General features: G+C 31.4%; 1 protein-coding gene and 1 non-coding gene across 3 annotated transcripts; both read left to right on the top strand.

Moving 5' to 3' along the window:
* The first annotated feature begins 365 nt into the window (after nt 1-365).
* Nucleotides 366-24,502, top strand: LOC110996751 (mitogen-activated protein kinase kinase kinase 15). Of its 2 annotated transcripts, XM_022264574.2 has the most exons (26): nt 366-448; nt 667-867; nt 940-1,145; nt 1,540-1,734; nt 3,220-3,389; nt 5,372-5,650; nt 6,217-6,387; nt 6,660-6,772; nt 6,937-7,138; nt 7,520-7,631; nt 7,764-7,933; nt 8,421-8,601; nt 8,841-9,041; nt 9,568-9,718; nt 10,398-10,612; nt 11,336-11,431; nt 11,740-11,879; nt 12,674-12,820; nt 14,652-14,747; nt 15,724-15,817; nt 16,590-16,772; nt 17,502-17,766; nt 18,815-18,959; nt 19,431-19,547; nt 19,954-20,124; nt 22,039-24,502. In XM_022264574.2, exons 2-26 carry the CDS (start codon nt 822-824, stop codon nt 22,277-22,279), a joined length of 4,107 nt encoding a protein of 1,368 aa, XP_022120266.2. In that variant the 5' UTR covers nt 366-448; nt 667-821; the 3' UTR covers nt 22,280-24,502. The 2 variants fall into 2 exon arrangements, with proteins under 2 accessions (XP_022120266.2, XP_045487286.1); XM_045631330.1 differs by lacking the exons at nt 366-448; nt 14,652-14,747 and having other exon boundaries at nt 623-867.
* LOC123689852 lies at nt 6,483-6,601 on the top strand. The gene has a single exon (XR_006750725.1). It is a non-coding gene; the product is annotated as a 5S ribosomal RNA (ribosomal RNA).
* Nucleotides 24,503-24,509: the final 7 nt, after the last annotated feature.

The following is a 24,509-nucleotide window of genomic DNA, read 5'->3' as shown; positions in this document are numbered from 1 at the left end:
TAATATATACAATATATGCCAGACCGTATTTACAAGTCTAGAAGTTAGTATATATTATATAGTTGTACCTTCCTTTTCATACATATTGTGAAGGAACTGTTAGTCCGATCTACCTCGTATCTACATTCCTTACCTCGTATCCTACGCCATCTCTACTTATTATACGCAAAGTAAACTAAAGTCTTGCCACATTCGCTTGTCACGAGAAGGATGACTTATAATTGGAAAAGCCCACATATTTTATGCTAGATGGCGTTTAAATCCGTGATTATCTAGTGCAGCTGTTGGCTGTCAATATAATACACAAGACAAAATATAAATAGGTAGTGATGTGCCTCAGCTTCAAAATAAAATCGCAAGTTCGATACTCTTTTTACCTATTACCATTATTCATCTTTTTGTGTTTGAAGAAGAATAATAAACTAAAAGATGATACAGATATTAATAGGTTTGGTATAAATTCGTTTAGATAACATAATGCTTTGGTTATGAAAATATAAAGACACTTATATAATATGGACACCACCATTATTAAAATATTTTGTAAATATTCCTTGATTGGTTTTTGTTTTTACTAATCTCTTTATTCAATTTGATGCATTCAGACTTCGGTTAAAGTTTGATAATAATTTTCGAAATACTATACGATTACGATTGTTTTAGTAGATATGGAGCACAACACTAATATTAAATAACAATTCAAGTTGGTTGTTGGTTCGTCTTGCGTGCATACCACAAGTTTTTATTTAATTGGTATCCTATAGAGTTTAATATACACAAAATTGTAAAACTGCCCAAATGTTTTGTATTCAAATGGAAAAATGATAACATTCGGAAATCCTAACGCTTCAAATGCGGAGGAGTCAGGTACAAAATGTCGAATTATTTTACGTTGTGCGTCTAAATTAAACTATTTTTGTAACAAAATTAATATTTTAGGTGAAGTAAGAAGTATTTGTGAAAGTGTATGCAGTGATGGGTCCAATGCTACTGTTCAAGCTGGGTCTTCCAACCAAAGGCCTAAAATGGACATTGCTTGTGTTTTGGATGTGTCCCAAACACAACACTTGGCGCATAGAAAAAGAGCATTAGAGGAAGTTAGATTGGCTTCAGACCTTGTGAATGCAAATCTACATCATATACATGTATGTATTGATTATAATATTTTAGGAGATTACTGTAAATATAAACTAACATACAATACACTGAATTGTATATTATGTTATCATTTTTACTGTAGTGTACACAGTATTATGGCTGAGTTATTTCAGTATGTTTCACTGTTCATATATATATTAAAGAAACATTTTTTATTGAAATTGAACCTTTAATCCAATTGAATTTAACATTAGATGGGTAAAGTGAATAATAAATATGCAATATTTTGTAAATAATAAAGTATTCCTTTGTTGACCCCTTATTATAAGGACTTTAGAGATTGTGGATATGTTTGGATCTTAATAGAAATAATATGTCAAGAATTGCTAACAATTTAGGGTAAGCTAAATTATATGTGTATTATAAGTATTCTTGTTTTAGTTTGAAAAACTTGATTTTGGTGAAACAAGTGTATTGGATACATTCTACAATGCTGATGTGGTACTTGTGGATCTCAGCGTTCAAGTGCAACAGAGTTCATTGCTGTATCATCTTGGCGTTAGAGAGAGTTTTGATATGAAGGAGAATGTATTGCTTTTTAATGATATTGATCCTGACGCTACCCTTCGTATTAAGGTAAGAATAGAATAGAGTAAAAAGCAAAGAAGTTCCCAATAACTCTTTTATTTTATTTATGTATTTTGAAAGGTAAATTGTGATAATTTCACATAGTGATAATTTAAAGTTTTGTCATTCAAACATGAGTCTTATTTATTGCGGATTAGTATCTATGCAATACCCAAAACTCAAATTTGTCACTAAAACATTTACTTTAGAGACAAAAACAATAAATTACTTAAGTAAAAAGATTAGATACATATGTATTAATTTATGGTTAGAATTTTATTGAAACACAATTATTCTATTTACTTCCACTCCTGATCAATACAATATTTGTGGAAAAAAGTATATTTATATTTGTATTTAATCAGAAACAATTAATTAAAAATAGGGCTGACAGGGACAAGAAGCACTGTGCTGTAGCATTGAATATGTGTATTTAGTGCCAATGCCGCAACACACCATTTAGATGAGTGTAGTGATCCTTTGGTCTCGTTCTAGATACTTCTAATGTAAGTCTTGCTTTTCATTAAGCAAGACGGCGAAATTTCAAATATCAATGGCAGAAGCAAATGCTGCATATATTCCAAACCCTTATTGAAAGAAATCTTTGCTTAAACTGCTTAATATAATAATGATTATAGGTCTGTGTAAGACTTTTAGATTGGTGAGGTAGGATACCCCTCGTATTCTTTGTATGAGACTTTTTCCCAGACACATTTTTTTACACATACAATAGGTAGTATATAAACATACCTGTGATTTCATTGAATTAGTGCTACTGGCTCAATCTTTGATCTACATTGATTACCTAGGCATTGTGAGCATGTCAAGGTCAATTATGAACAGCACTGTGCCCATTGTTATTTAAATAGATTCTCATCACTGAATATGCTGTTATAAGAGTTGTCTTTAGTTAGTTTAAGGGTACTCTATGTACATCTGATGACATTAATATCATATCTTCTATAGCACATATTGCAGCTACTGTTATTTAAATTCATACTTAGTCAAAATACTATCTATGCGTTCATGTTTTAATGAGAGGTGCGCTGGCCTAGTAGCTTTAGCGTGCGACTCTCATGCCTGAGGTTGTAGGTTCGATCTCCGGCTGTGCACCAATGGACTCTGTGCGCATTTAACATTCGCTGCAACGGTTAAGACATCGTGAGAAAAACCAAAGAGTAGATAATGTGTAAGGCAAAAGAAGCTGATCACCTACTTGTCCATTAAATTGACAAATGATCATGAATGAAAAACACAAATCTGAGGCCGATACCTCAAATAGTTGTAGCGCTAATGATTTATTTATTTAGTTTCAGTTCAATTACTGACAGTATACTTCTATATAATCAGTTATTTTATATAAATGTTTACAGTTTAAAACGTTTAACTATTTGTTTGCATGCTTGTTTACAACCAAAAAAAGAATTCAGTATTCTTATATTCAAACGCGTTATTTCAAAAGCGAATGTTATGTACATTTAATTTATTTTACAGATATCATTACCGAATTTCCTTTTTGTGTCATACAAGATGACTGATGCGGGCATATGTGTTACAACCAATCCGGCAGCGACAAAATTCAAGGGGGAGGAAACAGCTGATCCGAAACAACATCTCACCTTGAGATTGAAGAATATATTACAAGACGTAGAAGTGCAAACAAAGTACGTATTCAAACAATAGGTCGTATAAAGTATCAGGACATTACACACACAGTGACACAGTATTAAATATTGTTTAAGGATTGTGTAAAAGATATTTTTACCTTTGAATTATGACTTTACATGATGTTATATGAGTAATGATACCTTTTCATGTTCATTTATAACTAGCTTGCTTCACTTGCCCTGTATCGTGTGCCCTTAACAATCATCCATATATATTGGTTAAATCCGTTGTAGTTTTTAAGCTTATGTCATATAACGCTATATCCATTCATAGGCCGGTTGACTTTATGAAATGTAAGGATTATAACTATCTCACTCTCATGTAGATTTAACGGTTTCTCAATTTATAGTAAATATTTTTGTAAGATAATTTCTTCCTGCCTTGCCTTTGTTGTTAATCGATCTATCTCGTAGTATAGGTTCGGTGAACTTAAGAATTCTTAATTACGTTAATGAAACGTATATAGGTACGTACTACTTCAAGTCTAATGTTAACAATGGTCAGAATTGTTGTTGGCATACTGAGCAAGGCTGCATATAAAATCAAAAGCCTTAAATTATTATATCAAGCCGGCACCGGGGTTGCGAGACTTTGGCAATTTGAGTCTCTGTAGGTGTTTGACCTTAGTTATATAAAAAAAACGTAGGTAAAACTGGGGGGGCGCTGGATAAGAAAATGTTCAAGGAAAACTTGATATTAAATGTTACATGAATATTTAATGCAGATTTCAGCCCACATTCAACGTGTAGCTTATGATCTGTTATTATCATTTAAATCATGGTTAGTCATATCTAGAACAATCTAATTACAATTTTGCTTTAAAAACAGGTCTTTCGTAATTTCATATACTCTAGACCGGTGTTCCTAACGTGGGGCCCGCGCCCCAAAGGTTAGAAATTTGATTGTTAAGGGATTTCTTGAAATTGTATTAAAACTATTTGAATTTGGAATTTAAATTTTTCATTGTATGTTTTGTAAATTTACTTGCTATGTTTCGTTTACAATTTCCAAGTAATTGCTTACTAAACATAATTTATTTTGCTTCTGTGAATAATTCAATTTAATATTTAAATAATGTATGTTACATAAGGCATACAATTTTAGAATAGCAAAGGGTATGGCACAAAAAAATATATCGAAATAAAGTGTTTTAACTGTGTCTAAACCTAAGTCAATGAAATTTTATCTTAACGACTAAAATTACTCTCCAATTAGCCGTTGTTAACATGACACCTATGTACTTATGTCACGAGTCTTATGCAATTTAGTTCAGAGATAATATTTTATTGAGCGTGAACATTTATTATGTTTTCTTATATGCCCAAAACACTATTGATCTACGATTTTTCCACACACTTTTGTGCCACTGGATTTTGGGTCTTTCGTCATTATCTTAAAATCGTAATACAAAGAGCAAGTGTCAAGCTTAATTAAAATTGAGATTTAAGGCGATACTTCTTTTTTATTTTTTTATTTAAGGAGATTTTTTCGGTGATACTTCTTTAGGCGCATGAGGGTAATTTTTTTACGGATGAAACCTCACAAAGATGTGCAGCGTTTTTGTCGAAGAAAGGGAGAGAACGATTAAAACCGATTGAGAGAGAGTGAAAAAGGGAGATCGAGAAATAATACACGTGATTGGTTGATGTATTCGTTTAGTAGTTACATATTAAAACTTTAGATGGCAATTCTGTCGTATAACGTCTTGTGCAGTTATCGCAGATTTTATATTTATATTATCATTAGCACGTATACATTGTGTTAACAGTGTGAATATAGATTATACATGGAGAGATCTGGTACATGATCATCTATTGGGGTTTTTACATTATTAATTGATAATGAAGTTTTACTTCTCACCTGTGTGCTTTGTACACACGCATGTTTTGTATGAAAAAGCAATGTGTAGAGGTCGGTAAAGCACCAACAATAAATCAAATTTGGAAAATTCTTTAAATCATATTCTCATTGTCCACAGAGCGCATCTACAAGAGAAATTCCTTTCAGATCTTCGAAAAGCTCGTGAAACTTACAGCGGTGCGGAGCTTAATAATTATTTACATGCCATGCGACGTCGGCTGGATGATCCGGGAGTGTTATCGGGAGATACGATTTTGAATCTCCTTATATCGTATAGAGAAATACAGGACTATGACGCGATAGTACATATTGTTGATGATCTGAAGACTATAATGAACAGGAAGAATTATGTAAATATGCCGATTATAAGGTTCATGTACGCGTTTGCTATGAACAGGTAAGGTTCATACGTTCTAATTTTGAAATGTTTGAATTTCGAACGTCGGATGAATTAGGTTAACACAAAATATCGAATTTAAAATCGTTTAAACGTAATAATTATTGACACTATGTTATAGTTCAAAAATGGAACATGTATGTATCACCACTATATATTTTTGCTTAAGCGTGCATTTTCTGTAATATATGATATTCACTTATCTGTAGCCGAACCCTTATTAATAATAAGGATCGACTCAATTTATGAGGTTATATTTAAACTCTTACATATACTATTATTTATTCTGATAATAACACTAAAATTTCAAAGACGACTACGTTCGCGTGAAAATTGAAGACACATATTAACCACTATTAGAGTGACTATTGTCACTCAATACTAAAGAAATTGTTTGAAATCAGTTCAATAGTTTAGTAAAGTTTCTACATATTTGCAAACTGCTTAGTTACACCTTTAAGCGTTAACATAATCTTATGATAAAAATACTGCATTATAAATTTTAAGCCATATACTTAGATATTTATATTATAGATAATGATAATAATACTATTTCATGGTTTCAGGAGAAATAAAGAAGGCGACAGGGAAAATGCATTGCGAGTATGCGTGAAAGCGTTGGAAAAGAAGGAAAATAGATTTCCCGACATGCTGTGCCTCTGTGGGCGCATTTATAAGGATAAATTTGTTGAATCTCAGCACAGCGATATGGAGAGCTTGACGAGTGCCATACATTGGTATGAATTTAAAACAGTATTATAAAAAGCTGGTTATTATTAAAAAATATTCAATTGTCTTGAATATTATATGCCTTAATTTTGCGTGCATTATTGCCAACGTCCATACCACGTTGAATACACCGGTTCTCGTCCGATCACCGAAGTTAAGCAACGTCGGGCGTGGTCAGTACTTGGATGGGTGACCGCCTGGGAACACCACGTGATGTTGGCTTTTTACACTTTTTGACGTTTTTAATTATTGTTAGTTGTAATGTTGTTTTTGTTTATAGGTACAGACAAGGCTTTGAAGTACAACCGAATGAATATGCTGGCATCAATTTGGCAACTCTGCTTGTTATTGCTGGAAATGATTTTAAAGATTCTCAAGAACTACAACATATAGGTATTTATTTCGTTTTTAAATTAAATTTGGACTAAAAAAATAAAAATAGGTTTTTATGTAAAATTCAAATTGCGCTGTTTTATGTATCAACAACAAAAAAATGTAACATATTGTTAACTTTTTTTATTAATCTCGTCTCCTAGTAAATATTCTTGGAATTTCAGGCAGAGTACTCAACCACTTGATCGGTAAAAAAGGCAGTTTATCGTCCCTCAAAGAGTATTGGGACGTCGCCACTTTCTTCGAGATCTCGGTCCTTGCGCAGGATTACGTCAAGGCGATACAAGCGGCCGAATGTATGTTCAAATTGAAACCGCCCAATTGGTACCTTAAATCAACTATTGGCAATATCGAGCTTATAGATAGGTATGTATATAACATTGCTTCGTGGGTTAACCCCGCTATACGTTCGTTACTGCGTACGTGAACTGTCGCACGTACTAAGTTTCGTACAAGTGACTCGTGTCAAATGGATTCCGAATGATACATACACATAACATCATATATATTATTTAAATTTTCGTTCAATCGTTAATAAAATGCTTTTGTTTTTCGCTTATTCTCAATTTTTGCTTACTTAAAATAATTCTAAGTATGTAAGAATTTAATATTGAATTAAAAGCATTCATAGACGGAAGAACGGATGAAATTTTTATCTGAAAAATAATTCCAGCGCGTATTTGTACCCGAAGGACTTTTAATAATTAATAGTAAAAAAAACAGAAATTATTAATATGATTATTTTAGGTTCAGAAAAAAGAATGAAGATACATCACCTGAGCAACAGGTCTTCTCATTCTGGATGGAATTCTTCGTTGAGGCCACCAAGAGTTCCTGTGAAAACATCATTAGGTTCCCCGTAAGTTTAGTATTATTTTAAAATGTATGTTTCCTTCGACTTAAATCTAAGTTAAAATTTGTAATTTCAATACATATAAACTTATTGTAGTGTTGTTATTTGCGATGAGTTAAATAGGATTTCAATTATTAGGTCGTGATATTAGAAACTACAAAAGAATACATGCCTTCATATGTCAACGTCAATATGGGAGCTGAACAAAAATCGGTGGAAATTCTCAACCTGTGTCTCAAATATATGAGGGGAGATTGCAGACAGGTACATAGGTGGCTGTTTACATCTGATATGATTAGGACTTATAGGTAAGAATTATTTGTGTGTTCATAATATGTAATTAATATTATTTGTAAGGGCGTGGTGAGAAATGAATTTAAATAGTTTTTGGAACAATATTGAATACAACATTTGGGTACATATACGTAGAATGTGAGGTTAAGGTAACTTATATTAATATTCATTTCAAGGAATATCAATTGTATGAACGGCATGTTATTGGCTAAGTCTATAAGCAAATGGTCTATTTACGTAAGTTTCTAGTATATTTTAGATTTAGTACAACCAGACGAGTCAATTGCAAACATAATCATATTTTTTTTAATATACTTCATAATTAATTTACTTATTTGTTATGTAGAGATATCCTTTGAGTTTCACTCTTTGTTTTGAGGAAACTGTTATACAGAAATTGCGTCCACTAAAAAAAATTTGTGCGATTGATTTTTGGGTATTTTTTTCCTTTTTAATTAACGCTTAGAACACTCAATTGTATGGTATTGTTAATGTTTTTAGCTTATACAAACGCGACGATAGATGTCTCTTTCTATACGTGAGTGAGAATTCTGATGATTTTCAAATATTCCTCCCTTCACATTTGTTCCGGCAACGTTTGTATGAGTTTTTGGGAGAATTGACTGCGGACCATGAAAAAGTCGCGGATTTGGATACAAGCGTTATGCAGGACCAGTTGAAGGTAGATTAATTTAAATAATTTTATATAATCAAAACTCTTTGATATGTTTTAAGTATTTTACATATTCTTCCAGTTTCTGTAATAATAAAAAAATATTACTGATTAAGGGCACTTTAATTTATTTCAATTACAGTTTGAAGTATACAAAGGGTGACACAAAGTTATATAAAAAATAAACTTAATCAAAATATGTGTTGGATTAAATCAAAGGATATTTTAATATCTGATTTTATTTTCAGTTTGAATACGAACTAGACGATTGCAACAAACGTGTCGTACTTGGTAAAGGCACGTACGGAGTCGTATACGCAGCGAGGGATCTCAATACCCAAGTGCGAATCGCGGTTAAGGAGATACCGGAGAAGAATCTTGGAGATGTCCAGCCATTACATGAAGAGATAATGCTGCATTCCCAATTAAGGCACAGGAATATTGTGCAGGTATAATAAATATAAATAAAATTATTTATCAAATTAAAAAAAAATACAATTTCCTTGTAATAAAGATATACCTTGCAATTGATTATATTGACGTTCATAAATGTCACAGTGAATTTTGATTTGATACACTTGCTTAAGTAGCAAATAACTCGACGAATTGTAATTTTAAAAAAATATAGAAAAAATTACTTAACAGAACATACAATCCTATGTAAAAACATATCATAATTTGATAACACATATGTTACAATATGCCCTTGCCAAGATCCTGAATAAATTTAAATAACTTGAAAAAATAAAAACGAAATTTCTTATACTATTCATACAATTTGTATGACTCAAAACTCAAATCTTTTTAATCAAGAAGCTTGTGTCGGAAACTTTCTTGCCAGTTCTATTGCCCGCTCTACCGTCTTGACTTGCGAACTGGTATTAAATGTAAATTTAGAATTATGTTAACTTTTTTCTGGCGTTTATAAGTGTACTTGTTTACCTATATGAATAAAGTTATTTTGACTTATTGCAGTACCTAGGATCAATATCAGAAGACAACTATTTCAAGATATTCATGGAACAAGTTCCCGGAGGATCTCTGTCAGCTCTGCTTCGCTCAAAATGGGGACCTCTTAAAGAAAATGAGGCCACTATAGCCTACTATACTAAACAGATTTTGGAAGGTAAGAATTACAGGTTTATGGTTTATTATTTTACTCGTGAAATACGTTAGTCATTTTGTATTTGTTTAACATTACAAATAAATGTTTTAATAGGTTATCAACTCGACGTATATTTTTTTAGAACTCAGTTATTTGACCTCATTTCAGTGTTTATTGTTTACTGAAATAGGATAGAATTGGAGTGGTTTGAGAGCAAAAGATTTTATTTATGTATTTCTCCTAAAATAACATGTATGCTTAAAATATACAAGAAATTAAGACTACAATATTTACACACATCCACACAAAAATATTAAACTTGTAAGAAAAATTTAACTACGAAACCGCAAAAAATAAATAAATATAATAGATTATAAAATAAATTACCAGCAAATAGATATATTTAATGTTACTTAAAATAATATAAAAAATCTCTGGTCACTACACATAGGTAATAATTGTTAACTGTGCTTTTGTATATATTGTAATTATTTGGATATTGCTTAGTGAGTAGCTGTAGGGCAAATAAATAAATAAACTTAATCCTCATTGGAGCGTGATACACAAAATCACTGTAATTAGAAAATAAATAAACATTTTTGTATTTATATTATTATAATTTTAATTGTGATTATATAAATATATAAATAGTTTGTTTAGACGGATACACTAATTAACTATAGTAACAATATCTTTGCAGGTTTAAAATACTTACACGACCAAAAAATCGTGCATCGTGATATAAAAGGTGACAACGTATTGGTGAATACATACAGTGGGGTGGTCAAGATATCAGATTTCGGTACGTCAAAGCGATTGGCCGGTTTGTGTCCCTCAACGGAGACTTTTGCTGGAACATTGCAATACATGGCCCCAGAGGTCATAGACAAGGGTCAGAGGGGATATGGGGCACCGGTATGTCAATTTCTTTTAAACTTATTTACATTTATTGTACATAATGCATATGTGTTGGATAGGTATGGCTAGTATCGATTAACCAATAGGTAAAAGACAACTGTTAGTTGCTGAGATTCACTGCTTAAACGTGCATTGCATACTTCTTAATGTTACGGTTACGGTTAGAATAACTTTATTTCTCATATGAATTAAAAAATTCGCTTACTGAGAAACTAATACTTAATAATTATTACTAGAACGTACAGAAGGTACCTATACAAAAATTCACAAAACAAATACAGCAACAAAAATGCAGGTAGACACAACAAACTCGAAACGGTCAACCAAACGATCAACCAATGTTGTGGTTTGAAATCAAATCATTTATTCCAATTAGACCACCTAAAATGGCACTTTTGATTATTAATAAAATATAAAGATAATTCTAGTACCCCTTCCAAAAGCTAGTTTCGTGTGGAGAAGACGGCAACACTGACTCTTTTAAAATAGAATTAACAATGTTTAACAATATGTGAAGACAATGTATTTCCAGAATAAAATTCAGTTTAAATAAGGCATTGCTTATTTGCTATGGGAAGGTTAATTTTTTTATGCTTTTTCTTAGAATTAAAGCGCAACCTGGTGTGATTTTAATGAAATTATAGTTTGTTTTGTTTTAAAACTTATATATGTATTTGTGTTTTATTCGTAGTATTTATTTCATGTACATACAATTTCCAGGCTGACATCTGGTCTCTTGGTTGTACGGTTGTGGAGATGGCGACCGGAAATCCGCCATTCATGGAGTTGGGGTCACCTCAAGCTGCTTTGTTTAAGGTAATCCTATATTTTATCCTGGAATTTGAATTAATATTTAAAAAAAAAAATATTTATCTCTTTCAACTTATTTACAATAGCTAACATCTTGTCAACATAAGCGGTATATAGAATTAACATATAAACTGAAAATGCATATTAATACACTTATAAAAAAAATAAACACAAAAATTTGAGATATTGCAATTAAATGTATATTTGAGATAAATCAATGTATACTGGTTATAGTAAATAACGAAACTCTTTAAATAAACTTCTTTTACTCTGCTTCTTTTTCTGTCTCTGTCTCAAAGTATAATTTGAAATAGGTGGGGTATTATAAAATGCATCCAGAAATCCCGAGTGAGTTGTCCCAGAAGGCGAAGAATTTCATCCTTCGATGCTTCATACCGGATCCGGAAAATAGGGCGACGGCTGCAGAGTTATTGGAAGATCCTTTCCTTTGCGAGTAAGTTTATTTTTTTTTATTTTGCTGCCTATAAGTAGTAGAAAATTTGTACAAAATTGGTACAATTAGACATAACATTTATTGCTAAAAAACGCACAAAATGATATTAATAAAAAATAAAATAACAAAAAGAATGAGAGATAATATTTTGTAGAAGTAACCTCTGATCTAGTTATTTTCCGCGTGTCCTAAATTCCATTAAGCTATTTGCTTTCAGATTGCTCTGTCTATTTCATATATATCTCTATTCAATATCTATACTTTAAAGAATTAAAGAAAACAGTAGGTACTAAAACTATAGGTATCAGATCTATCTAGGTATCTGTTTGGTGATTTCATTTCTTAATAGGCACTTGCAATGTTCTATGTGACTGTGCATGCCTGCATAATTAGCCAATGTTTAGGGGTTTATCGAAGTATAACACCAATTATCAGGATATTGATCTTTTCCACCTAAAACAAAAGATGCGAGGAAGTACTTGAACAAGCGGGATGACTCTAATTTTATTTAATTTAGTTATTTGAAATTTTAAGTATTATTTGTTGTTTCAAATGTAAAATTTCAGTTTTCTTTAGCTTTTTTTTAATGTATCTTTACCTATTAATGTACTTACTTGTATTCTGTTTTGCCTTTTTGTATTGACTTAGTGTTTTGTGTTATAATATATATAGTATAAGCTGTAAGATTATTCATAATTAAATAAATAAATACGGTCGAGATTTTGCACCTACCTGGTTTTTTCTTGCACCACAACATTATTCTTATTGTATTTATGATATATAAATGGTTACAGAAAAAAGAAATCAAGCAGTCGCCTAGGAAACAATGACTTTAGCCGCAGTATATCAGTACCCGCGGATAAGGGAAGGCCGGTCGTAACTCAAAAGAAAATCTCTCAGCCGAGTTTGCAAGGAAATCTGCCGAGCTCCCCGGAAATAGAGTAAGTTTTTAAATGGGTCTTGTTAAGTCGTTATCCACTAACAAATAATCTGAAGTTTGTGTTGGAAATCTTTTAAAAGGCATTTTTTTAGTTTGAATTAATATTTCTGTTTAAGTACATAAGTTTCATTTTTGTAAAAAAATACAATAACTTAATATAATTGAGAACACTGACATGAAATATAGAGTCTGTGTGTAAAGAAAACCGGCGTGGTTTTTTTGAAGTTATACTTCTTTTGGCGCGATGGAGAAAAATTATAAGTGAATTTTTACGATGCGCGCGCACACCTACACCTAAATTCGACATCGTAAAGTTTGTAGGTGGCATGGAAATCGATAACTCTGTTCAAGTTGTATATTCTAGTATTTTTATATTTAGAACACGTGTTTCGTAACAGTACAGTTAAACAGTGTGAATAAATAAATATTATTTTGGTGTTTTTAAATCAATTTCATATACGACGGTGATAGTATTTACTAATAATTTATTTTTTTAAATACTTTAAGTAAATAAATTTATCGTTAATCACTACTGCATTATAGTTTTTTTTTCCATACGCCAAAGAAGTATAACTTCTAACGTGTGTACATATGTACACATACTCTTTTTTATAGTTTTTTTCTTGACTTCAAATACCATGATGGTACTCTCTCCACACAGATTATAAAAGCTTTTTAATATGAAGTTAAGCAATTCAGTTTAGTGGGTATCGAATTATTGTTATAGCATGGAACGTTATTTATCCATTTGCATGTGTTAAACGATTTTAAGTTCCAACTTCCATATTAATTAATTTAGGAGTTGTGTTTGTGCATTACAAAATACACCTTAATACAAAACAACACATTACAATTAAATTCGTACTAATAGTGGTGATATTTAGGCTTTTGTTTTTATCCTAATCATATTTCATTATGGACAAAATTAAACCTTATATTTTTTAACACGAGTGGTTTATTCATAGTTAATTAATTATATATTTCGACTAATCCGATTTCAGTTATCCATATTTGGCCATCTAAACATACCTTAAATAAAAGTACGATTCATTCCAATACTGCTACCCATTCCATTATTCCAGAATTTCTCACAACTAAACCAAATTTGCATTAAGTGTCATGCCTGATTGTCATATTAGCTGCGAAATGAGCTTCTATATATTTGAGAGTAAAGGTGTTTGAACAATATCCCATATATTTTCGTATTACTTACCATTTAAAAGATGTACGTTGTTTGCGAACATGAAGTCTGTTTTAAGAGTATATTGTAAACAGTTAATTAAAATGAAATGAAAGTGAGAGAATTGGGCATTGAGAATTTGGCATTGGGCATCTATTTCAGTTTTGTTCGCCCGTAAACTAAAATACAAATATAAAAAAGCAAAGAAAAGGAAAAGGAATTGGAAATTTTAATTTAAGTAATAATTCCTGGTATAGATTGTTATACCCTAACAAATAGAAGATCAGTTAGGTTATTAATTGGTTCATAAGAATTAAAAACTTATTTTGACTGCTTAGTTCAGAACTTCTACTCGACAATAGATTGCATTAATACTAAAAATTATTTAAATTTGATTAACCAGTTTATACCCCTTGTGATAAACATTGCTGTATCTGTTTTATTGGTATTTTTCTCCAGGAATATATCATAGGCATTTTATTTGCATTTTACCAGTTGAGTCACGGAGACAGTGATAATCAGACATAATGCCTCATTATAGGAATATTTTAAAGGTACCCGTTCTTTATTTAAAATTTGGTTTAGTTGTGACTTTCGACCCCATTGGCTAACATTAACCGTACGATTGCTAAGTGTTTATTTTCCCTCAAAGGGTTAAAACGGTCCGGTCTAACCCGACAATCACTAGGACGGCGTCCTCGATGCTGTCTCCAATATTGATTTATCCGCCGGACCTATCTCATAGCAGGTAAACATTGTTATATACCACAATTATTTCAATGCACCAAAATTTCAGAAAGAATGTCCAACTGTACAAAAAAATGTAAAGTTAGCCAAGTAATTGAAATATTCCGTATTTGTTTTATGGAATTCGAATCTACCGTCTGCGTAAAATATTTGAATAATAAATCGCTCCTCCAATGTATAAAGATAAGTATTCCTCATCTGATCAGCTTTACAACGAGGCACACTCAAAACGAGAAACATAGAAACAGTTAGGTACTTATTGCTATAAAAACTTTTCTGTTCAAAATTTAAATGAAATTTTTACGCTTGGGATTAGCGTTTTCTACGTTTAGCGCCCGGGCAAATTTTTTTTTTCAAATATTTAACGTAGACGTTTTAAAGAAATATTTTAGAGTTCAGCTACTATTGTTAAAAAAGATCATTTGAAAGATAAACATTTTGATGAACTTAAAATCGTAATAGTAGTTAAATTGAGACTAACACTTTTATAGTATTGTACTCCTATTTAGAGATGTATGTTGTAATATTAGCACGATCAAAATATGTTCTACATAATGTATACGTAGTCATAGTAGTTGACTTAGCTTTGTCAATCATTGCCATTTTTAATTACCCTAGTCATAAAATGTTTGGTATCAGAGATATTGCGCTGAGTATAAAGCTTACCACATGCTATGCTATGCATTTCATTGTTAACTTTTATTTATTTAAAAATCCCCTTATTCATAAGAACTTGTACGGTCTAAATTTGTTATGAAAATCTTTTACGATGTTTTGTGAGTAATGGGATTTCGTTATATTAATAGAAAGCGCATGTATCTATTTTTCGTGAAACAGGATATCGGTGAAGGATGTTTATGCCTTGCTTTTATTAATTAAAATAAATTATAACGAGACCAGAAGAAGCATTTTAAATTATCAGCGGAGGACATAAAGAAAATATTAAGGATTAATTTCATAATATTTTTATATTTCAGTACAATGCCGAATACGCCGTCCACTGAAGAGATGGAGAATGCCGATACTATTTTAAATAGACGGAGCTCGTCTGGAGGGCTTTTGTCACCTGAGGTAAGGCTAATAATGTGACTTTGATCTCTTATTTGTATCAATTTACGCTGGCCATAGACGGTCGCCGCACGGCGATCTGAAGTTCCTTACTAAATTCATACCGCCGGACCCATACACTCCTTCCACATTCTCCGCTGAGTACCAAACCTTTCCTCTCGGCAGGCAACCGAGACTAACTAATTCATTAAATGAAACCACTGACATTCTAAAGTAGTTAAAAAAGTGTCTTTTCCCAGCACAGTATGAAATATTCCATACTGTTCTCTTGATTGCATTATTGTGCGCACCTACATATTACACACACCTATGCTTGCGTAATAGTAGTACAAGGAGGAGCGTTTCTTCATCGAAATCTATCTTGTAAATGAAATCGCATCAGTATTATTTTGCAGGCGATCACAACTGCTCCAAGCAGTCGTAGACGACTGTATTATGCGGTCGTGTTGCAGTCGTGTACGACTTCAACGCGACCGCTCTACGGCAGTCGGTCTCGACTGCAACATGAGGCATGGCATCCATAGTCTTTCAGCTGAAAATTGGTTCGATTTAGAGAATTGAACTATGTTTTACCATCGATTAAGGAACATTTTAATAAAGAGAGAGAGCGGTAAAAAGAATGATGCTTATAAATATAATATGAGAATATCAATTTTTTTAAATAGGTCGTAAAAAATATTTTTTTTTGGCTTTGTCCATCACATACGCTATAACTTAAATCAATGAAACACAACTAAGAGTCATAAAATTCTTAAATATTTTTTTTTACTTTTAGGTGGACATGCCCAACGTACCGAGATCATCTATTGATATAGAACACGACGGCTTCTACCTGCTTAAGAAGGACTCTCAACGGCGCCTCACTCTCTCTCGTGTGTTAGAGCAGGACTGCGAGAAGATTTGCTCAAAATGGATGCTCAGTATACAACAAGATTTCGGCACTACCGTCTTGACTATGGTAAGTGAAAATTTTTTTAACCTTGTGCCTTGGGCGTGCGATTCCAGTCCCTTAATACATACATAGGTTTGAACACCTTTAATGGCTTTACACCAATGGATTTGTCTGTATAAGTCCGCATTTAAGTGTAAGGGAAATTCGGAAGATCTGTCTTCATAGAAGAATTGTTATCCATTATCAAATTAGAGAAAATAGGACACACAATATAGTCTATGTGAAAAGTACCTGTGTACTAATGTAATATATAAATATACGAAATGTTCTTTTATAAATCTCTAGTATAATTAAAATGTTAACAACTTCTGTTTCTTTCTGTTCTTTTACAATTAAAATTAATATGCCATATGCCTTAAATTAGAAAGTTATCGGTGCTTGAACTCTCCAAAATTGCGGTACTGATGAGACATAGAAAAAAGAGTGCACTTGTAGATATGTCCATTGTCCAGTCACTAATAAATGCACCCACACACTTATTCATGCACTCACGTAATTCTTTGTGTTAAAAAAATGCAGGAAACTGTGTCGAAGACGGTTAAAATAACAACTTGTTATAGAATTAACAATTTAGTTTGAAGAGCTAGGAATCCAGACACAGATACTTAATACTTTAAAGGGTTCCCTAATCTTATTTATTGAAATGTATTGTTTTAATGAATGAATATTTTTTTTATATTAAGCAGCCCGAATATGTAGGAGGAACAATTAATAAAATTCTTTATCATTTCACAGAACCATCTAGAAACCCTCCGATGCGCGCTCAAAGAGTACATAATGGATCAAAACAGATCTGTCATCGAGCAGGCGATAACGACATTGAAGGAAGACTTGGATTTCGATTCAAACGCTATAAATGAACTCCATTCAGCAATTTACATGTTCCAAGAAGCGGTGAACGTTGTACTACGAATGCATAGTATTAAGCCGCATTGGATGTTCGCTTTGGACAATTTAGTCAGGAACGCGGTGCAAGCAGCCATAACTGTTTTGTCACCAGGTATGTTACCTAAAACTCCTAATAACTTAAAGCAAAATTGTATGTTCCTTTCTAGCGGTAGTTTTGACTTGCGTTCCTTAGACGGCCTAATTCTTGAAACTCCTATTCATAAAACTGAATTCTATCACTCTTTCTTGACTATGTATCCTGTTTTGGAATTCCCTACCAATTGATATTAGACGAGCTCAGTCTTTAAATTTATTTCGAAAGCTTCTTAATGATCATTTTCTTTCTGCCTCGTCATTAGCTCTGCTTATATATAATTCTTAGTTAACCTTTTGATTGGCTTTTAAATTTTTATTTATTATTATTGCTATTTTTTCTTTAGATTTTACTTTATTTTATTTTAGTTATATTAAGGTGTTATTTTGAGTTTTTTTTTTGTTAATAATTTTGCATTTATCGTACTCTACCCTCTGTAGTTGTTTCTTTTTTGTTGTTCCACATTAGGATTGCCTGGAAGAAATCGCTTGTAAGCTTTTGTAACCTGTTTTTTTGTTATGTGTATGTTTTTGATAAGGTAATAAAGTTTACATAAATAAATAAATATGTTGCACTTAAATCCGCTCAACATAAAAAAAATAGTCGAGGCGCGATATAAGTTTTTGTATGGATATGTTTAAAGCTAAGTAACAACTTACTTTAATGGTTTAGGATATGTGCTTGTAACACAAAATAAGAGGTAGTGGGATTGCGACGCTTACAATTTTTTTCTCTTAATAACACGTATGTAATTGGACGTTATCGGAAACTCGAATGTTTATATATTTATTATATATATATATATATATATATAATAAATAACATCGAAAATGGAAATGATTTGCTCCAGTTCAAACAAATGACTCAAAACGAGTGGCGGAACTTTTCTTGCCAGTTCTTCTTGCCCACTTTACCGTCTTGACTTGCGAATTGGAAGTAAATGTAAATTTACAATTAATTTCTCTTTTTAGACGTTCATAAGTGTACTTGTTTCCCTATATGAATAATGTTAATTTGAATAAAAAATAATCGAAATCCCTTATTAAATCTTTTTTTCTGATTTTAGAGCTAGGAGCCAACCTAGCTGGCCAAGATGGAAGAAGGGAACGCGGAAGTAATGAAGGTGCCACGCCTTCCGCTCTATCAACTGCTACTTCCACCAGAGACCACCAATTGCATCAGATGCATCAGTTGCGGCATGAGAACCAGAAGTATGTACAATGAATTCTTGCCCGGGGGAACAAGGTCATAAATGCAAAATCTTTTTTTTACTCTAATTATATTACATATACAATTATGTATATGGAATGTAAACGTATGTTTCCTATTCAATTTAAAGATTGCTTTTTATTTATTTATTTATTAACACTTCATTACATTACAATTTTATTATATTATAGTTATTATTTATATTATTAGTTATTATTAGTATTTTTTTTGTTTATTTTGTGGCCGTTTCTTTTGTTTTTCTTTTGATATATTGCTTAAGTTGTAATGTAATTGATGTGTATGTGTGTGTTAAATTTGTAATACACACTGTTTTAGAATGTATATATAAATAAATATAGAAATTGAACATAGTTAAATGAAGCAACTGGCGGCCTTATCGCTTTCAAGCGATCTCTTCAAGGCAACCTAAGTTAGTACAAATACTTAAAAAAATAACATGTTTTTATTTTTAGATTACAACAAGAGTTAATGGATAGTTACCAGCAATACCAGTCACTGCTCCGCTGCATGTTGGAAGAACAAAAGGCGCAGACGCAAATTATTCGGGAATTCGTTGAGAAAAGACCAAGGTACTTCTAGACTACTAAAATGTTGAACTAACTAAAGAACTGTAAAAGGATATTTTGTCTTTGAAATATGGTTTTGACAACATTGATATACGATAGTGAATGTAGTTTCTTTATTCTTTAACTCATATACTATAACTAATACTACATTCTAAACAAACTTTTACTTAATATGGGTTCTTTGAATTGCCTTAATGAAAGTGACATATTCAAATACTATTATTTTCTACGTTATACAAAACAATCACTTATTTTAATATAAAATTATATATATATATATATATATATATATATATATATAATATAAAATAATATGATAGCATCACCACTAAAATAATTGGCCTAGTGTCTAGCGACGAGTATGCCTATAACTAAAAATTAATCATTAATTTATTATATTTTAATACAGAATGCAAACCAATGAAGAGTTTGACGAAGAACAATACGAGGCGATAAAGGAGTGGATGACGTCACGGGGTGTGCCCGAAGAAGCTAGCAAGGCGCTAGCACAACAGGGATTTACTTTGGTGGACGTACTCCAGCATGCTCAGAGGGAGGATATCGCTAAACTTAATCTTAGGTAAGGATGTGTTTGTGTGTCGTTTTTAATGTGTGATAATTAATAATGTGTATCAGTGGCGAAGAGTCCATACAAGCCGATTCCCACCGGGTTACCTTTCAAAAATCAGTTCCATATTCATACAAATTATTTACATTCTATTTCATTAACAAAGTATTATTAATTAAATGCCTGCGCGATTTACAATAGCAATAGTAATTCTTAGCAATACCCTAAGTATCACATTTCATTTTATAGTCGTAAATTAATCAGCGCGTCAATTTTTCGTACCTAAATTACATTAAAGGTAACTCGACGAATTACAGCTTATCTCGGCCAACGTTTTACTATGAGGCGAAAAGAGACAGAGCGTGTCAAACCATCTCTTTCTAATGCTCGCTAACTGTACGTAAAATTTAAAGAAAGATAAGGCTGATCGCGACCGGCTTGCAGTTCTCTCCTCTCCTCTATTAGAAAGAGACAAAGAAATTATTGTTATTGAACCACGGCACGGGAGAAAGAAAACACGACAATATTAAAAAGAATTAGCGTTATAATGAAATCCTTCGCAAGTCATATTCTTTTTATTTTGGCATATTTTCGCGTTCCATTTCGTTTGGTTGAAAATAGATTATTTTTAGTATGTGACATGTGTTCCTATACCACTGGTGCGTGATAATTTCGTTTGTTATATTTTAATATTTGTGTTATTTAAACTGTGACTGATTCTGTAAGGTAATTTAATCGCAGATTTGGTTAAATACTGTGGATTTTGTTTGTTATTATGGCTTTAATTCATATAGAGTGCTGTTCAACATTTTTTTGGACCGCCTTCCCTTTGCCAAAATTTCACCCTTCGCCACTGATGTGTATTCATATCCGAGTATGACTTTCTGCGTGATAAAAAATAGCATCCTGGCTAAGTTCTGCTTTGTTATTGTTATATCAAATTGAAGAAAATTAAACTCGTTTTAAAAAGTAGTTTGTGTATTTAGTTCCCGCGGTCTCTCTACAGATTTGAATTTAAAAATGTTGTGTTGTTTTTTGAAGGAAGGCTGTAGGGAAGGAATTATTTGGGTCGATTCACCGGACACAGCTAGTCTAGAAGATGTTTCATCATCTCTTATCATAGATATTTCTCCATCGTAGAGTCGTTGCCTGTCGCCATTTTTTTATCTATTTTTTTATTAGCAATTCACGTGAACCTTTATAAAATAAAATAAAATACTTTTATTAAGGAACATAAAATAGACAGGTATCACTTATTCCCCGTCATTAAATTTGATTTTATTAAAGAAGAGTAAAAAAAAGAAAACTTTGGCAGCTAGTGTCTGCATTTGCCGCAGTGTTTTTTTTAAGTTATGTGGAAAACACTTACAACATTTTAGTTCGAATACTTAATATTTAAAATTCGAATGAAATTAGCGTAGCAAATAAGATTTATATTAACTGATATGCCAGTTCTCTTTGCACTCAAAGTCTACAGACTACTTTATTTATTTATTTACAAAATCTTGCCAACACTCGGCACACTGATACATTGGTACATAAAATACAAGATTTAAAGTGACAAGCTGTGATAGCAAACATTACTAACACGAAGAGTGAATAATCATCAATCATCGTTTCATGAATTATAAAAAACTAAAGGAAAACAGATTTCAATATGTCAGTATAGCAAATCCAAATCCAGACCTAAAAAAATAAAGTATTTACTAAAGAAATATTTGATATATTTTACAACTTGGACATTCGCTATATGTCTTATAACTTTTTAAGTTTTAATTTAATAATTACTTTTTATATTTAATTTTTCTCTTGCTAGCTTGCTTATGTTCTAATATAATTGATGTGTATATGTTTAAAATTTGTGATGTCATATTTTCTTGTATAATTTTCTATGCATACATATGAACTTATAAAAGAAAATTTTAGAGGCGGCATCGAACTACGACTTTGGCGGGCGATACTCGAACACCGGCTTCAAATGAACAACAATGTCCTTCGCCGAACAAGCAGCACCGAAACAGATATGGATACGAATTCAATGGTTGTGGTTGAGTGCAATCAGTGCAAAACTGCGCGCTCTCTATCGAACTCCTGTTCTGGTAACCCAACTGTAGTTATAAAGGAACAGGTTAATGGGGACAGCGAATACTATAGAGGCGATATTTGACTAATGCGAGGGTGGTGCACTCTACAATAATTATTATTTTTTTGTTGAGAAATCTAAATATTAGAAAAAATTGAATATTGTTAAATTGTTATTAGATTGGTTGAGTTTTGAGCAGAAAATTTATAACGATACTTATTCAAAAATTATTTTTCGTATAGTGCAGTTGTTGAACCGACATTCGGAATATAATAATTTTTAATACAAAACGTCAGCCTATAAGACAACGTAAAAAATGTTTACCAAAAACGTCTAATAATTAGATTTCTTATACTTACGAATTGTAGAATTAACGCACACACAACATAGAAGATACATCTATTTTAAATACATATACATGTAAGGATTTAGCAATAACTATGGCAGTGAAACTTAATTAGGTTTTTTATGAGGGATAACTGCTTTTAACGCTTCTAGTGTGCCACCCTTAATGTATATAGATATTTATAAGAGACACTGGTGCTAATTTTGATGTACATTCTCACCTACGAGAAACTATGTTATTGAGTTAAAATTACAGAATTTATGTTATTATAAAGAACTTAATAAGTAAAAATAAATATATCAAAATTAGTATGTTGGAAGGCTTATAACTATACATAAAGAGCTTAAAATTAATTTTAATTCAAGAAGTAAGGAGTTGTACACCAGAATTAGTACCAATGATATTTCATACAAAGTTTTAGGGAAAATGACGTATCACAGATATTCATCCCATTTTTGCACCTTAATTGTATACGTCTTTTGTTATGTATCAGATTTTTATATAGTTTTTGTGTTTTTTTTTAAATCATAATAAATACGTATATGTTACGTATCTGCACGTATACGTGTATACGTAAATTTGATATTTATGCATAATAAATCACATAGTCACGCCTTAATACTTCTAAACATGGTGCTAATGTTGTGATGTTATATGAAGTGCCTTTACATGCTTTAAATAAGTTTCAAAAGCGTTCATGTTCACAATTATTGTTAAAATTTAAGTTTTTGAGTGTTGTTTAAAAATTAGTTTTAAGAATAACTTAAGTAGTTTCGCTAAGCGGCAATGTTAAAATATGTTTTTTCTATTTTGAGAAATTATCGAACATTAACTTAGAAATAAACTATAAACCCCGTTTAGTTAGGGAATGTTTTGTCTCGTTTACTTATTGGCAAATGGTCAGATATGATAGAGACAGAACATTTAATATTTGGTTTAATACACGTTTATGAATAAGTCTTTCGATAATTCTTGGTTGTTATTACATATTTCCTTTATGTGCCATAATAATGAGTTTATTTATATTCCTAGGAGGAAGGATCGATCTATAATAATCTATAGAGTTAAAATGTATTTTATATTGGAGTTATCCTGATAACCGAGTCTCTTCAGTAATAATAAAACCTTTAAAAAAATTACGGTAATTTCTTTAAGTATTCGTATGCGAGAATGTTATAATTACAATACATGATAGTTCAAAGTAATAATAAAACAATTTTGCTATAGAGCTCAGTTTGAGACTGGTCATATGCTTTTCGATACTATATTTTTGGATTCAAAAGGCAATACTGTATCTAAGTAAGTAAGACAAAGCGATAAAAAAAATATCTAATTCGATGTATTTTTTTTACAAATTATTAAAAAAAAGTTTACAAACAACGATTTTCGTAAACGTTTTCGTTTACAATACATTTATTCAACTATCAGATATTTGAATTGCTTTGTCACAGCTCTGAATTTGAATGAATACTTTAATACAATATTTCACTGCGCGAAATTCATTACTGTCAAATTAAAAAAAAAAAAAATCCACGCAATTCATAATTCTTATGATGATAGCCAATTAGAAAAACACATTGTAAACGTAAAACAAAAGACGATTAGGCATTTCTATTTTTATTCATCTGGCACGAAGAACGTCTGTGGTTGGATTAGAAAGAAATAGATTCGTCTTTTGTTTCACTTTCTATGCTGCCTATTTCTATTGCAGAAGATATTTTAATTTACTATTGTATACACTACACAGTTATGTTAATACAGTGGCTATCTATTGAATCTAGAAAAACATTTATTTGTTCCTCGTTTTCCTGTTGATCTTTGTGCTTCCTTGATATTAAATGGGAGTGTTACAGAATATGTATTTTAATAAAAGTAACTTGTTTTGTTTAAGATTATTGTAACATATTTACAAATTATTCTAATACTCAATATTGTGAAGTACAAATATAACTTAGTTAACATTTTTAA

The sequence above is a fragment of the Pieris rapae genome, chromosome 15 (assembly GCF_905147795.1).
Source record: "Pieris rapae chromosome 15, ilPieRapa1.1, whole genome shotgun sequence".
In the NCBI taxonomy this organism is placed as follows: Eukaryota; Metazoa; Arthropoda; class Insecta; order Lepidoptera; family Pieridae; genus Pieris; species Pieris rapae.
This window is presented reverse-complemented; position numbering and strand designations above follow the sequence as displayed.